Raw genomic sequence first — 14,311 nt, 5'->3', positions numbered from 1 at the left:
CTGGAGGGAGTGGTGCATAGAATTTGAATGTAGTTTGTGGGAGCCAGGGATTGAACTGTTGCTCAGACAGAAGGGGGGACACAAAGGGGAAGACAGCAAGACACGGAGAGACCGATAGAAAGAAACGAAAGAGGCAGAGCCTCAGGGGCAGCCGGCGGTAAGGGGGGGGGTTGTTTGTTGTTTTAAAAGGTCCTTATATTCTCATTATATATTTTGCTTATCTCCCTGTCTCAGCAGAATGTTTCCTTTTTTGTGTGGTTCCACTGCGTTTTTTAGATTATAAATACATGTATTACTATTCCCTTACAAAATGTTACTTACATTTCTTTGGCAATGTAAGAAATATAACTGATTGGAATAAGAATTTAAGAGCGTGTCTGGAGGGTTATATGAGGGAGTGGGGCTGCTCAAATATGGTGGAGGAAAGGAGGGAAATTAGCACAGGATGGACAGACTGCCAACTGAGACAGCATGGTAATGCTGGGATGAACAGCCTGAGCGATGGAGGGGGTTAGACGGAGAAGCCAGACAGCAACTCTCTGAACTGAATGAGAATATGTGGATAAGAGGTGCATGAGCTGAGTGAGAGTGGGAGTTCTGCTTGTGTTCTGATTCTACTTGCCTTCAACTTGAATACAAAATTCTTGACTGGTAACATCAAAGTACAGTTACTACAGAAAAAGAGATTGCTGATACCTGCAGTAATAGTGTAGCCACTTGTGAGGGCAGTGGTATGTAAGACAGCTTACAAGGACTTTGTGGTTTGTGTGGTGTGGGCCACTTAACCATCCTTCAGTGAGGAAAGTCCTGATTTCACAGAGGCTGCAGTTTTCTTTGGGGAGAATTACGCAAAAACAGTGTTTCTGTGTCCCTGAACATTAGTTTCATATGTCAGGCCATGAGGATGAGAAACAGACACATGCACCAGAACAATGACACTCGTCTGGATCATGTTTAGGGATTGATGGCCAACTCTGTCACACATGCATTAGCGACAGTGCAGTGGCAGAGATTCTGCTGGGACCGTATTGTGCTGCTACGGTGATGCTCTGTAAATAGCATTAGCTGCGCTCAGTGAAGAATAGACTTGTCACTTTTTCTGTGAGACCAGTCTTGCACAACAGCTTGGAGACCAAGCCACTGTGTACGCACACGGAAAGACTTGCCAGACAAAGGGATTGGCACTTGTCAGCAATTCTGAACAGATTTAGGGCGACATACACTGATACATGCAGCCTTTTCTAGAAGGAAGGCAAACATACACTCACACATGTGTATGTATATGCACAGTAAGGCCGGAGACTGAAGGCAATTTGGCTTCAGTTGGAACAGCTTGCCCTGGGCTTGAATGAGGAAACACCTGTGTGTCAAAATGGTGCCAAAGCAACGCTTCCTGTGATCAAGGCCAGCATGAGGCTTCTTTCTGAGACAAGCCCACTGGAAAGGAGAAAGGAGAAAGGAGAAAGGAGAAAGGAGCTTCCCTACGAACCCTCACACATCTGGAGAGAACCCTGGCCAGGCGGCTTCTGCTGGGTTTAAAATCCAACGCAAGACCTGCTGCAGAGCTCTTATTCACTGTGCCAACATTCAAGACAAATAAATAAAAGGATACAGCAATTTGGTGTGACATCTCAGTTTTCCTGTCAAATAGAGCGTCCGCCCGTATGCCCTAAGCATGTGCTAAGTCCAAAACAGTTTCTCCCCTGACATACGGTTCAATTTTTTTAACCAAATGCACACATAATAAGTCAAAACCCAATACCTCCATAGGAAGCATACAGAGAATATACTGAGGGCTTTAGCCTAATACCCTGGATCATGCTTGCATCACCTGGCCTTTGGTGGCGAGGGAAGACAAGGGGGGGGTGAATATCTGAGGTACAATTTAGATTCAGACACTAAAGCCGTTTCTGTTGCAGCACAAGGATCGTCTATCATTCTAATCTCGGCAGAGATCCACCCTGAGCCAGGAATATCCCAAGATAAATATGGAAAGTGAACAATGCGATTGCTGAGCAGCAACTTCCCATTTTCTACACCTCTCGCCTCTAATCCTCTCCAACAGCACTCCTGAACTGCCGCTCCTCATCTAAATCTGCTGGCAGACCTGGTGAACAGTCAGATATTACACTGCTGCTTCACTTTCTCATTATCGCCACCAATACGGCTGAGGGGCCACACCTTAAGAAGGGGCTCTCACGACCGCTTCTGCCCTGGTAATAACAGTTGCTCCAGTCAAAGCGTGAGATATTAAAATGACCCAACCCGGACATGGTTATCTAGACAGCTCCCAGATCACATCTGACTTCTGAGCCAAATACTCATCACTTGAATTTCGATGCTTGGAAATAGGAGACCTCACATTCATTCATACTCACACTCTCTGCATTTGCTCAAAGACTATCCTACACAATGTAATGTGGCATGGATGATTGATGATTGCATTTGCAATTAGAAACAAAACAAAACAAAAATAAAATAAAATAAAATAAAATAAAATAAAATAAAATAAAATAAAATAAAATAAAGATAAAAGATAACAGTGACGTTTCTAGAAAAAAAAAAATCATGCACCATCTCTGTTCACCATGGAAAGTACCTTCGTCTTCATCACCGTCGTTATCCGATAAATCCTCGCCCTGTTTTTTTGCATGGGCCCCTGTTATTGAAGCAGGGAGAGACATAGAGAGGCACAGGGAAATTCAAAATAACATGTTTGTTAACACAGAGACGGGAAATGAAGCAATTCATTAGAAAAAAAACAGCATTTTAGAGCACATGTGAATAATAACAATCTTAATTCAAATACACAATATCCATTAATATGTCATATTCAGACATATAATTACAAAAAAATACATTTTGAAAAAGCTCTTCACTGGGTGACAAAAATGAAAATACATCAGATTTCAGTTAATAAAATAAGCTCCCTTGTCATCATAGCATATCTGGAGCAGAGTCATACACCACTGGCATCTTCAGAAAAAAAACTCTAATTTATCAAACCCTCTGGATTCAGACCGATATGTTTAGAATAGCTGCAGAAAAGAATAGCTACTGTTCAGCACATTATTTTAACCGTATTTTTGAAATGACTTTGCGAGCAGTGTTTCAGTGTGTTTTAAACAACACTTTAGAGACTTTCTATTCTTCCTGGAATATGCACCTAACATCAATTTCCTAACTTACCGCCATAAAAGGCAAATAAAAGGATAATACGAGAAAGTGTGGTTACTGCCAAGCTGAAGCACATAAAACTCACAACGCAAAAGAACGTTGGAAGAAGAGGTTTTGAAGGAACAGGCTCTGAACTGCAAGCGGAAACATGTGTAGAGCTGCAACTTCCCCAGAGGTGGCGAGATTTGAATAAATCACAAGATTGCATGTATCATGTATACTCGGTGATGTGTGCAGATACTTCAGCTTGTCTCTTTTCCCTAAACAGCAGGTAATGTGCTGTTGTCCTCGTGCTACATGATAATATGAAAATCTGGCCCCCCAGGGCAGCTACACATCATGTACAAGTACAATGTACAAGACCTATCTTGACCTGCAACTTACGCAGTGGTATTTAGAAGTGGTTAGTGTGATATCCTTGTATAACCGCGCTTACTGCTTGCTAGCAGCATGGCCTAGGGCTATCAGTGACAGTTAGCTGGTCTGTACATCACTCGATCCATAGATAATCCATCATCCTCTGACAAAATTTAACAGAACTGTGGTGGTTTTGTAGAAATTTATAATTTGGACGATCCCCTGACCTTTTGTATAACACCAGTCAGTTCTGATTTTCCTCTAGAGCAATGCTTAATACAGTATAGCCTAATGTTTATGGTGACCTTGGATTTTTCCTTTCATGCAATCACTAGGCCAGTATGAATGCAAATTATTATCAAGGTTTAATGAGCTGATTGTCATGGAATTTACTCAAACAAGATGAGATGTCTAGAATTTCCAGCAAAGATGATGATTTATAGCAAAGGGAAGCCTGATCTTTGCTGGAGACAAACCATTTTTTAAATTAAGCATTTATCGTTTAAAGGAAAAGAGCGGAGCTGCTTTTCACACAGCATATGCCATGCACTTCATGGGTGTTGTTTAAGTTGTCATCCACAAACTAAATAGATCATAAGACAATGCATCCGAATCTGGTTGACCTGAATAAACAGGTTCATTGATTCTGTCCACTTTTTTCCTATCACAAACAAAGACTATAATCTACTTTTTCAGCCTGAGAACCATTACATTAGTTGTAGAGGTTCGTGGTCCCGAGAGGATGATTCAACACGGACCGAGACCTTTTCATCACTGCGAGTCAATCAAAAATCCAGTTTGTCCTGAAGAAGGAGCACTGCCTAGGGGGTGTATTATAACCTTGTGTCTTGCAAACTTAACAATCTCTTGGCACAAAAATGTTGTATCACTCTGTCAGAGATAAGACACAGCTTGTTGTGGAACGCAGTGCTAAAAATGGAGGCGGACTTTACATTTTTTAGCTAGCGCAAAGGGTTCTGTGGTTGTTACTTGCTGATGCAATCAAAGTTCATGTAAAAAAGGAATCCCTCGACAACATAAAGTACAAAAAATTGTCTATAATTGGCTAAATGACAATCAGTTACTATATTAGTATTTTTCTAACATTTTCAAAATAGTGGACCTCGGTCATGTGGACAGTGGAGGGTAGATTGATGATATTTTTGAGTTTTTTATTCATTACTGGATATTCTGACTGAGAACAACCCTGGTTAAAACCACACATGTGGCTGTGTTGCTAACGGCTGGTTGTTTCATGTACCAGAGAGGTGAAGAAAAATTATTTAGCAAGGCCAGTTTGGGTAAAAGATGAAAGGGTATTAAAGCTTATCAGATCCATTGCACTGTGGTTTATGAAGGTTTTTACAACTCTGGGTGGTTATCATGGCCAGAGGATCATTTTTGTGGGAGCCTTTTGTGTCGGCACAGTGAGGATGCTAACAAAGTGATCTCATTGAAGTGAATGAGGGCTCTCCGTTTTTTCACGCAGTGCTGAAATCAGTCTGAAAATGGCCTTTGTCTTAGAGTTTGGCAGGCATAGCACTCCAAAGCTGAACATAGCAGCACTGCATCAGTCATGATCATCGTCTCTCTCATGTAGGCTTCATGGCCGCTATGGCATTCTGTACTGTAGCGCCAAAGATTTTTTCTTTAGCCCAGAATACTTCTCCATTTTGATCATTTTGTCACTAGTAACTGAATGTCCGTAAGATAATTTTGTTCAGGTGACCATATGTGTAGCCCACATGCATCATGGGGAAATCCATTAGCAGAACAACAGACAGGGCGTAAACACCCGCTTCAACAGCACCTTCTTTATGTCTTGTTACAGATTACAGTAATTCTGGTATCGACTGTGCTGTTGACATGTTAAAACAATGAGGTTATTGAGTGATAGTGCCTCAGACAGGCGAAGATTGGATGGCAGGTGTCGACAGGGAAGCTCTGTCACTTTGAATTGTGTTGTTGGTGAGCCTGTATGTCAAGCGCTGGATCTATAATAGGAACCGCAAACATGCGACATCTGCAGTGACTCAGCAGGCAAGCCTATATTTGACCTTGGATCTTTCAAAGTGATGCTGCAGTGAGAGAGTGTGACATGAAAATAAAACTACAATGAAGTGATGAGTTCCCTCTTGCATATAGCCGGCCTCCAGGAGTCGACATTTGCATTGCTTCAAAAAACAGGTGGCATCCAGAATAACAGCTATTATTCATGTTTCTTGACAAGCAAAATAGAAACCTGTCACATTTATCAAATCAGGTTCAAAGGAACCACGTTTGATGGGCTTACTTCTTACATAAGATGTATTGAATTTTAACATTTCAACAGGAGGAAATAGCAAATAAAAGAAAGTCTAGTGGTTTCCTGTAGAGTCTTACATGAATAAACCTGAGCGTGCACACCTACATATGTTTACACGCACATACACTCACACACACATGCATACAGATAAAGACTCTAGGGACTTCCTGAAGGAATCCACAATTCACTCATTACATTGTGGAAGTGCTGAATGTTAGCTGGCTTTCCTTTGCTAGAAAAAGGTTCTCTGACAATAGATGGGACTTGGAGTTAAATATCAGAAAGGTCAGAATGTGGAAAGGGACTTAGTGAAATGTGAAATGTTGCAGCCTTGACAATTTAGAGCAGTTATATTCAGTCACTAATACTCAGGTGGCCATTTTCCTCTTTCAGAGTGCATGGATCTGTTTCTCCCCCAGTCTTTCGTCCCTCTGTGTCTTTCTCTCTCTGTCTATCTCCATCTCTGCCAATCTGTCTCTCATTGTAGAGGTTAAGGAACAGCTTGGGAGGGACACATAAGAGAGAATGATGGAGAATGCAGCTAAAAGGTTAAGGAGGCTGTAATCCCGCAGTAAAGGACAGCCAAAACCCACACTGCGCTTCAGCTGTTCGCAAAAGAAAAGAAAAAAAGAAAAAACACAAATAAAAGGCAGCCAATTGTGTTTTTGCCTGTCTACAGCTCAATAATGGAAAGAGACATGTTTAAAAAAGACCACAGGCTTCAAACCAGGGTCCCTTACCTCTACTCTGGAATCCTAATGAACAATTTATTCCCCATATTAAAACAAACAGCTTTAGCTGCACAAATATCTTGCCAAACAATCAAGACTCACCCGGCCTTAAAGGGATAGTTCACCCAGAAATGAAAAAAGCACTCATTATCTACTCACCACTATGCCGATGGAAGGGTGGGTGAAGTGTTTGAGTCCACAAAACACTTAAGGAGTCTCAGGGGTAAACAGTGGTAGAGCAGTATCCAATACAACTGAAGTAACTGGTGACCAAAGCTTCAGACGTAATAAAACAGAAAAAACATAACATGCCTCCATACTACTCGTGTGGTGTCATCCAAGTGTCCGTAAGCCCCACAGTGTTTTTAGCCTAAATGTCCACTGATAGCTTCCGACAAGGTGCGTTTAGGGACAGTTGGGTAGCTTAGCCACTTCTGGGGGACTTTTAGGCTTAGAACACTCTGTAAATGACGCCGTTTCGAGTCGAATATGAATGTCATGTCATGCGGACACTTGGATGACACCACACGAGCAGTATGGAGGCTTGTTTCTGTTGTTTTATTACGTCTGAAGAAGGACTCACCATTGACCTCAATTATATTGGATTCTGCTCTAACACTGTTTACCCCTGAGACTCCTAAAGTGTTTTGTGGACTCAAACACTTCACCCACCCCTCAATCGGCATCGTGGTGAGTGGATAATGAGTGCATTTCCAGTTGTGGGTGAACTATCCCTTTAAGCTTCTTAAGCATCTGTCAGACAAAACTGTTATTTAAAATGAAGCGCTGCACCACAGATGAATATGCATTATTATTATGATATATATTTTGATATTAGACTAGCAGTGCTAAGAGCAATGTTTTCATTAGATGGTCCCCATTTTATTTACCTCCTGCAGAGGGCACAAAAGGGCATGACATGACTCCGCTAATTCTATATTTGGTGGCAATAAAAATTTAAGAACTATAACAAAGTGCCAATAAACTCAATTTATATTTATATTAAAAGTTGAGATGTTAAGGACACAAGCAATAACATCAAGTATGAAATACTGAATACAAATTATTACTTGTTTTCAATACAACTCCACAGGGAACCTTTAACCTTGTCATCCCTGCCAAATGCACTGACAAGTGTGTCATTATAAATTCACTGTGTGGAAAAGCAGTGTTGAAAATCCCCCAATACCAAATATAATACATTACCAATTATTTACCAAATATGTCACACTGAATTTTAAGAAAATGTGCATAGCTATACATATTATGGTGCAGCACACGGGGTGTGAATAACACTAGCTTAAGAAGCTATGGTCTAAATTGTTTCCTATCAAGGGCCATTGGAATTTGTACATCTAACAAAGGCCATAATAAAATCCCATCTAACTCTCTAATGTGATGTCTGGAACTGCTTTGCTTTAGCGAGGCATCTGATGTCAGATGGTAGTGATGATGATAATGCTACTTGAAGCTATTTCAAGCCTTGCTAAACTTGCCATCTTGCCCAAACAATTACTCAATTTTGTTAGTGCAGCACTTGGCTTGCAAAGACAACTTTGTTCGGTGCAAGCAGCAACAAGTCACCTACATAATTTCTCCTTCTGAATAAGGGTATTAGCTTTTTAGATATGACCTCCCTCACCACAACACTTACTTGTATAATATTGTTAGTGTCATAATGTGATCTGGTGAAAGTGGCTTGTTGGGCACACAAAGTCCGCCATTGAGTGTTAACGTATTCTAAGTGCGTTTTACCTTGTAACTCATCCAGTATAATTTTTTCTGCATGTAATGACACTTTTTCATCACTGTGAGGACGTCCCCACAAACTAGGCACACTGGCACAACATTTAATATCTACTTTTCTTCTCTTGACTGCTGTGATGTTTGTCGGCAACAACACAAAACAGCTACATTTGTGAATCGTTCACCCTCTGACTGTGACTTTGTCTAATTTTCTGTTTTCTTTTATTGGAGATAGATGAGATTTATTTTTGTGTGTCTTAATTAGTTTTTTTTATTTATTTATGAATTGTCTTTCACACAGGGATGAAAATGTATCATGGGCCCCATATGACCTGGAGGCTTGAGGTTCCCCACCACTCGTCTAAACTAACAACAGATACTAAATGCAACAAATTGTGTTTTCCCCTTTAAATGGACTCCACAGGCTGTGTTCTCTATTCCTTTTTCATTTGGCATAAACAAAGAACAGCACAGAGATATTGAGCCTTGGAGTGACTGTGGAAGCTGGACAGCACAGCAGCAGGAGACTTCTGAATAGAAACTTCCTGCTTCGGTCAGGTCTTGCATCTCAACTCAGTGTGGCTGGCTGAACGAAGCCTTCGCTCACTGGTGTGATCACTGACCCAGATAAATGATCGTAGAGGTCATTTTCAATCCAACAAAGGCAGATATCTGCTCTGTTTTCAAATTGTACAAGCCAATATTTGCGCTTGTCTTCTTGGAAAGTTTTAGCCCTGTCTGCTTGGCGTACGGATTTCCTGGGCAGCACTCAGGGAGTAGCCCCTCCTTCCCCGAGGCTGGGTTGAGCCAGCCAACCAACGGGATTATCATGGTGCGTTACTGTCTGCCATAGGCCCAGACACAGTCTAACCGGGATTGGGGCTCTTTCACTGTTTTCACAGCTCTAGCATCTGGAGGTCATCTGGTAGGAGGAAAAAATGGCCGATGTTTCTGCTGGGGTAGTTAATCTACAGGTTTGGCAACTGATCGGGCTGTTCACTACTGGCACTAAGATGCATAACACATGGCAGCCGGCTGCCTGTGAGGGCTGCATAGAAATGATAGTTGAGTGATCCAAATCAAGCCAAAACGTACAACAGATTTTGCTGCACTTATCCCAAATTGACTCATGATGAGGGATGAATTTAGAAGTCACGAAGGTGGATCTCAGAGCATCTCTCTGAAGGAGGGCTATTCAGAGAGACCCGTGTAAAAGACTCAAAGGACAGGTTTTACAAGAGGGTTACAAGCAGTCAAAGTGACGTGCTGTAAAACCCTGTAGGAAAAAAAACGTGCATAATATATAAACAGGCAGCATGCGGCACAGTGAGTGTGGCTTATCACCAGAATTCTGCCTCGGTGAGGATCTCATCCAAAGCATGTGATTTTATAGACCTCTTTCAAAGTTTGTCAATCAATTTAAAACTGGAAAACTAAAGATAACGATTGACCTCCTCCAGATTTGTCCTCACAAAATTGACCCATCTCAAGCCAATCTAGCCCTCTAGTTTAGCTGTGTCCCAGCACATCATTACCCCTTTTTACTCCATTCACTCCGAATCCGAGCAGAGAAAAATGACAGAGTGATATAACCAGGGCTCCAGTGTCTCCAACCTGTCACTGCTCTGTGCCATGTGTGTGCGCTACAATGCCACTCCTGACAGAGCAAGGCACTATGGTGCTGACTATTGCACATTAGATTGCCTCCATCCTGGACATCTTGGACATGCAGTGTTGCACTAGTCTACCAAATTTCCTTTTCATCATTACCAAACTGTCTGAGCAAACTGAACTGCTGTGTCAATTTGGCACTGCCAAAATTAGCCGCACAGCAACAGCAGCACTAAATAAATAACAACCAACCAGACAAAAACAGGAAGCAATGGAAGCATTTAGTCTTGAATCTTTTTTAATTAGTCTGTTTTCGGTCTCTTGTCACGACACTACTGTTTTAATTCCTGTTAGGCTTTGCTCTCGTTAAATAGAAGAAAATTAACCATATCTTTGATATCAGTGCATCAAGTGGTTTCCCTGCATAATGCTCTGTGGATGCTAATAGCACAGTATCTATAGGAGAGACATCCTCAGTTGTAAGATTATAATTAATCCTTTAAAAGCTAATTGCCACTCTTCTAACTTGAAGATTGTCTTCTATTTTCACACATACGCTACTCTGTACTCATCATTACATAGTCCTACTATGATTTTAAACTCCTTGCATCATAAAGAACCGGAATCTAACAAAGATCATGTGTCATGTATTTCATCAATGATTGCTTTTTTTCTCACTAAGTCAGCTTCACCACTGCAGCAAAGGTGCATCACACTGGGTAAGAGGGCTATTTACTCTGCTCATGTCACTACTGCATACTGTTGCTTGGCAACAATCACACAGCCATTTCATCAAGAGTCAAATACCATATATTTTTTAAATGAATCGGTCTTTCCTCCAGCGGAACCATATTCATAGAGATACAGATTGTAAAATTGGTAGTGAAGATGTTATTTATACTGAATATGAACAGTGTGTATGACTGCATTATATATATGTATGTATATATATATACATACATATATGTGCTTTGTACATTTCTAGAGTAGAAAACATAGACCCCCTTCAATATTTATAACTAATGGAACAGATCTGACTATGGAAATCACACAAATTAAAATCTCTAATGAGGGAACTAATGAACTGTTTCCCAATTCGCTCTGAATTTGTCACACAAGACTTGAGCTTCCTTGTTAGGAACATTTAAACAAAACCAAAGTGTACTTCAGAGGTTATTTTCTACATTGCCTAAAAAGGACAAATTATGCATCATTTGCACCGCTAATTCAACATAAACCAAGATTAGTAGAAGCAGTTTGAAAAAAAAGGTGCAACAGAAATCGTTTCCATGGAGAATAAAAATTACAACCTTTGTGTTTATGCCAACAAAGTAACTATGCAACAATCACCTCTCTGCACAATTATGTGTCACAAAACCAACATATGAAACTTATGATAAACCATTTTCTCATTACCAAACATGGGGAAGATAATTGAAAAATTGAAAAAGTGGAAGGGGAATATTAAAGAGATATCTCTGTGTATATTCCACAACTGGGACTAATTCAGAAGCAGAAGTGCCTGGAGGGCCAGTCTGTCTCTCACAAAATTGGTTTACGAAAGCAGAATGTGCAGAGCGCACAGAGTGAGGCCAAAAGCTGCCTCCATGCCTCCGTGGAAATCAACAGCAGAGGTCTTTCAGCTGAAACTGAATCTTTACTGTGGAGTGAGATATGCTCAGGATCACAGTCTTTAGGCTACTCGGAAAATCCTCAAGTGCCTTCAGGCGGGTTCGCAAAATTAGCCCTCCGTTGTTACCAGGAGTCTGATTTTAGCTGCTGCTAATGGAATTGAACTGTGTTTCTCCATCGCAGGGTGTTTTAGTATTTGTCGCACAGAAAGGTAAAAGGGGCCTTGCCAATAAATGACCCCGCCAAACCCTTATTTGAACAATTGTGAATAATACATCTAAGAGAAAGGTGGCCCTCCATGTTTTTTTTTTGTGTAAATTTAATCAACAGCTAAGCCTCCGACAATTTCAGGTGTCGTGTTTGACAAATACTTCCAATAAGCTGGTGTCTTAAGTGCTGTCATTCTGAAACATGACTTAAGTTCTGTGAATACCAAGTCAAATTTATATCTTCTGTTTCCAAGTAGCACTTGTGCTTCTGATTTAATCAACAACAGAATTTTAAATCGTACATTGAAACATAAAACAAGCCATACATAAATAAAATAAAATACATGTTATCCTTAGACATCATGAGCAATTGCTTTCCAAAACTCCATTATTTATTTAGGGACCTGCATTTTCACTCCTTGACACTCACTCCGCCAGTAAAACCATACAACAGCACGCACGCACGCACGCACGCACGCACGCATGCACGCACGCACGCACACACACACACACACACACACACACACAACCTTGTACTTCTACCTTAGTGAGGACACTCATAGGCATAATGTATTCCCCAATCACTTACCCTAACCTTAAAGCTAGGGTTGGTAATCCTGGACAACTGATACATCTCCGCCCCTCCCGTCAGCCCTCTCATTAAAGCTACGCCCCCAAAACACATGAATGTGCACTGCCCGTCAACTGCAAGAAGATGACTTTTCTGGGACTCGCTGGCTAACTTCGGGCTATCGTGTCTGCATCAGGATTGTATGTCTCTTTGGCTGAAGACTCCGGTCCTCCGCAGTGACAGCACAGGCAGGTTGGTTAATGACAGTCACTACGGCAGCCAGTCATTTGATTTGGACAGAATAAAATGATTGGTCGTGTTTATTACAATCCTGCAAAGGCCACAGACACAGACAATGTTTTTTTCATAAGACTTTATGACTTGATGGCAATCAGGGCGTGAAGAGATTTCAGAAGCAAATAACAAGCGTTACCTTTAACCCCATATATCAGATTCAAGCCTTTGAATACCCTAGCCTAACCTAAGTCATTATACTAACCTAAACCTACACCTCACTCTCACCCTTACCTTAAAAGTCTTAATCATCAGCCGAACAGCCCTTTGAAAGTGGGTCAGAAGGTGAAAAAATGTCCTCACTCCGTAAGGTCTATGCCCCAAATAGTCCTCACAAAGGTGATTATACAAGTACACACGCACGCACGCACGCACGCACACACGCACACACACACACACACACACACACACATGCAACATCATCTCTCACACTTATGTCAAGGTTGATCTGAGTCACAAGTCCCACGTTCATCCCAATTAGCACTTTGATTTGGGAGTTGATAGGTGGTGATATTGGCGGCTTTGGGAGGATGCACCCATCTCTCTCTCTTTCACTCAAATCCTCTCTCTCGTTCCGTGTTGGCTTTTCTCTTTTTTTTTTTACATACCTCCTTTTCTACACATTTTCTTGTTGGGTTTCCTGGCACATTCCTTGGATATTCTTTTGACTGTAAAATGAATGGAAAAACTACAAAATAACAGAGAGCTCTGGAAAAGATCGCACGTGACATGCAACAACTCAGACTGAGTCAGACCCCCCCCCCCCCCCCCAACCCCCACACTCTTCACCCTCCTTCACTCCTCCTCCCACCCACCCCCCCAGTTATCAACAACAAGAACAACAGAGGACCTGTAAGTAACTGGGGTGTTGCTGCAGAAATATTCCAAAATGCTGGAATGAATTTGCTGCATCCTGGGACACAGGAAGCCCATATTCACATGCACTTCTATTTAAGACCCATTACAGCCACACAGAAGGCAGAGACACTATAGTACAGACGTTTTGCAGTTCACATTGCTGTTGCCCATTTGATTTTTAGAACACTTAACATTTCAAGCCTATTTTGCTGTGTGGGTCTCCTTCCAGTGATAAGATAATGAGGACATTTTAAGAGAGTCAACATCTAGTAATCTAAAACCTTTTAGAACTTTTGGTCATGCTCGAGCCAAATCTGTGATTGCCTTTTCGCACAAAGCCCACTCTTGCTAGCTATCAGCTTTGTGCAAGGACAAACTGGATAAAGAGAGTAGGAGAGTAAAGGGTCTTACATAGGTCAGGCTGATGCCACAGGCCTCTCGTGTACCAGACAGAATATTTCACCAACCCTAAAGTAGTATGAAGCAGGCTACTAATCGCTAATGGCTAATATCCCCAGAACAGTCAAGACAGTGAGGGTAAGAAGGTGCACCAAGTGTTTCCAATCCGTTTGTTGTGTGATTAGATTTTTTCAGATTATTTTTTTATTCAAGTCATATTCATAAGTCATTTTGTCATCAAAAGAGGAACCTCTAACAGTGGCATGGAAGGGGAGAGTTGATGAAAAGACTAAAATGAAAGATCAAGTCAAGATGGGAGGTTGAGATGATGGACACAGACACAGCATGCGCCAGACAAAAGGTCATGCTCCGCGCAAAATACAGAGGTGACACAACATTGTAGAGAAAAGACAGAGAGAGA

The 14,311-nt window shown here is 41.4% G+C and overlaps 1 protein-coding gene across 6 annotated transcripts in view; it reads right to left on the bottom strand.

The window, feature by feature from the left end:
• LOC117768974 (neuroligin-3-like) overlaps positions 1–14,311 on the bottom strand; it is a 145,217-nt gene that overhangs the window by 105,703 nt on the left and 25,203 nt on the right. For 4 of the 6 annotated variants that reach the window (XM_034597509.1, XM_034597511.1, XM_034597508.1 and 1 more), the window contains 2 exons: positions 13,242–13,301; positions 2,600–2,659 (listed from right to left, as the gene is read on the bottom strand). The exons of 1 other annotated variant lie outside the window; for it this stretch is intronic. In XM_034597509.1, coding sequence (XP_034453400.1) covers positions 2,600–2,659; positions 13,242–13,301 — 120 coding nt within the window. The remainder of the gene's footprint in view (positions 1–2,599; positions 2,660–13,241; positions 13,302–14,311) is intronic. One more of the 6 variants, XM_034597512.1, reaches the window with a different exon arrangement.

Source organism: Hippoglossus hippoglossus, chromosome 10 (assembly GCF_009819705.1).
Source record: "Hippoglossus hippoglossus isolate fHipHip1 chromosome 10, fHipHip1.pri, whole genome shotgun sequence".
NCBI lineage: Eukaryota > Metazoa > Chordata > Actinopteri > Pleuronectiformes > Pleuronectidae > Hippoglossus > Hippoglossus hippoglossus.
The sequence above is the reverse complement of the archived record's forward strand: the minus strand, read 5'-3'. Positions and strand labels throughout refer to the sequence as shown.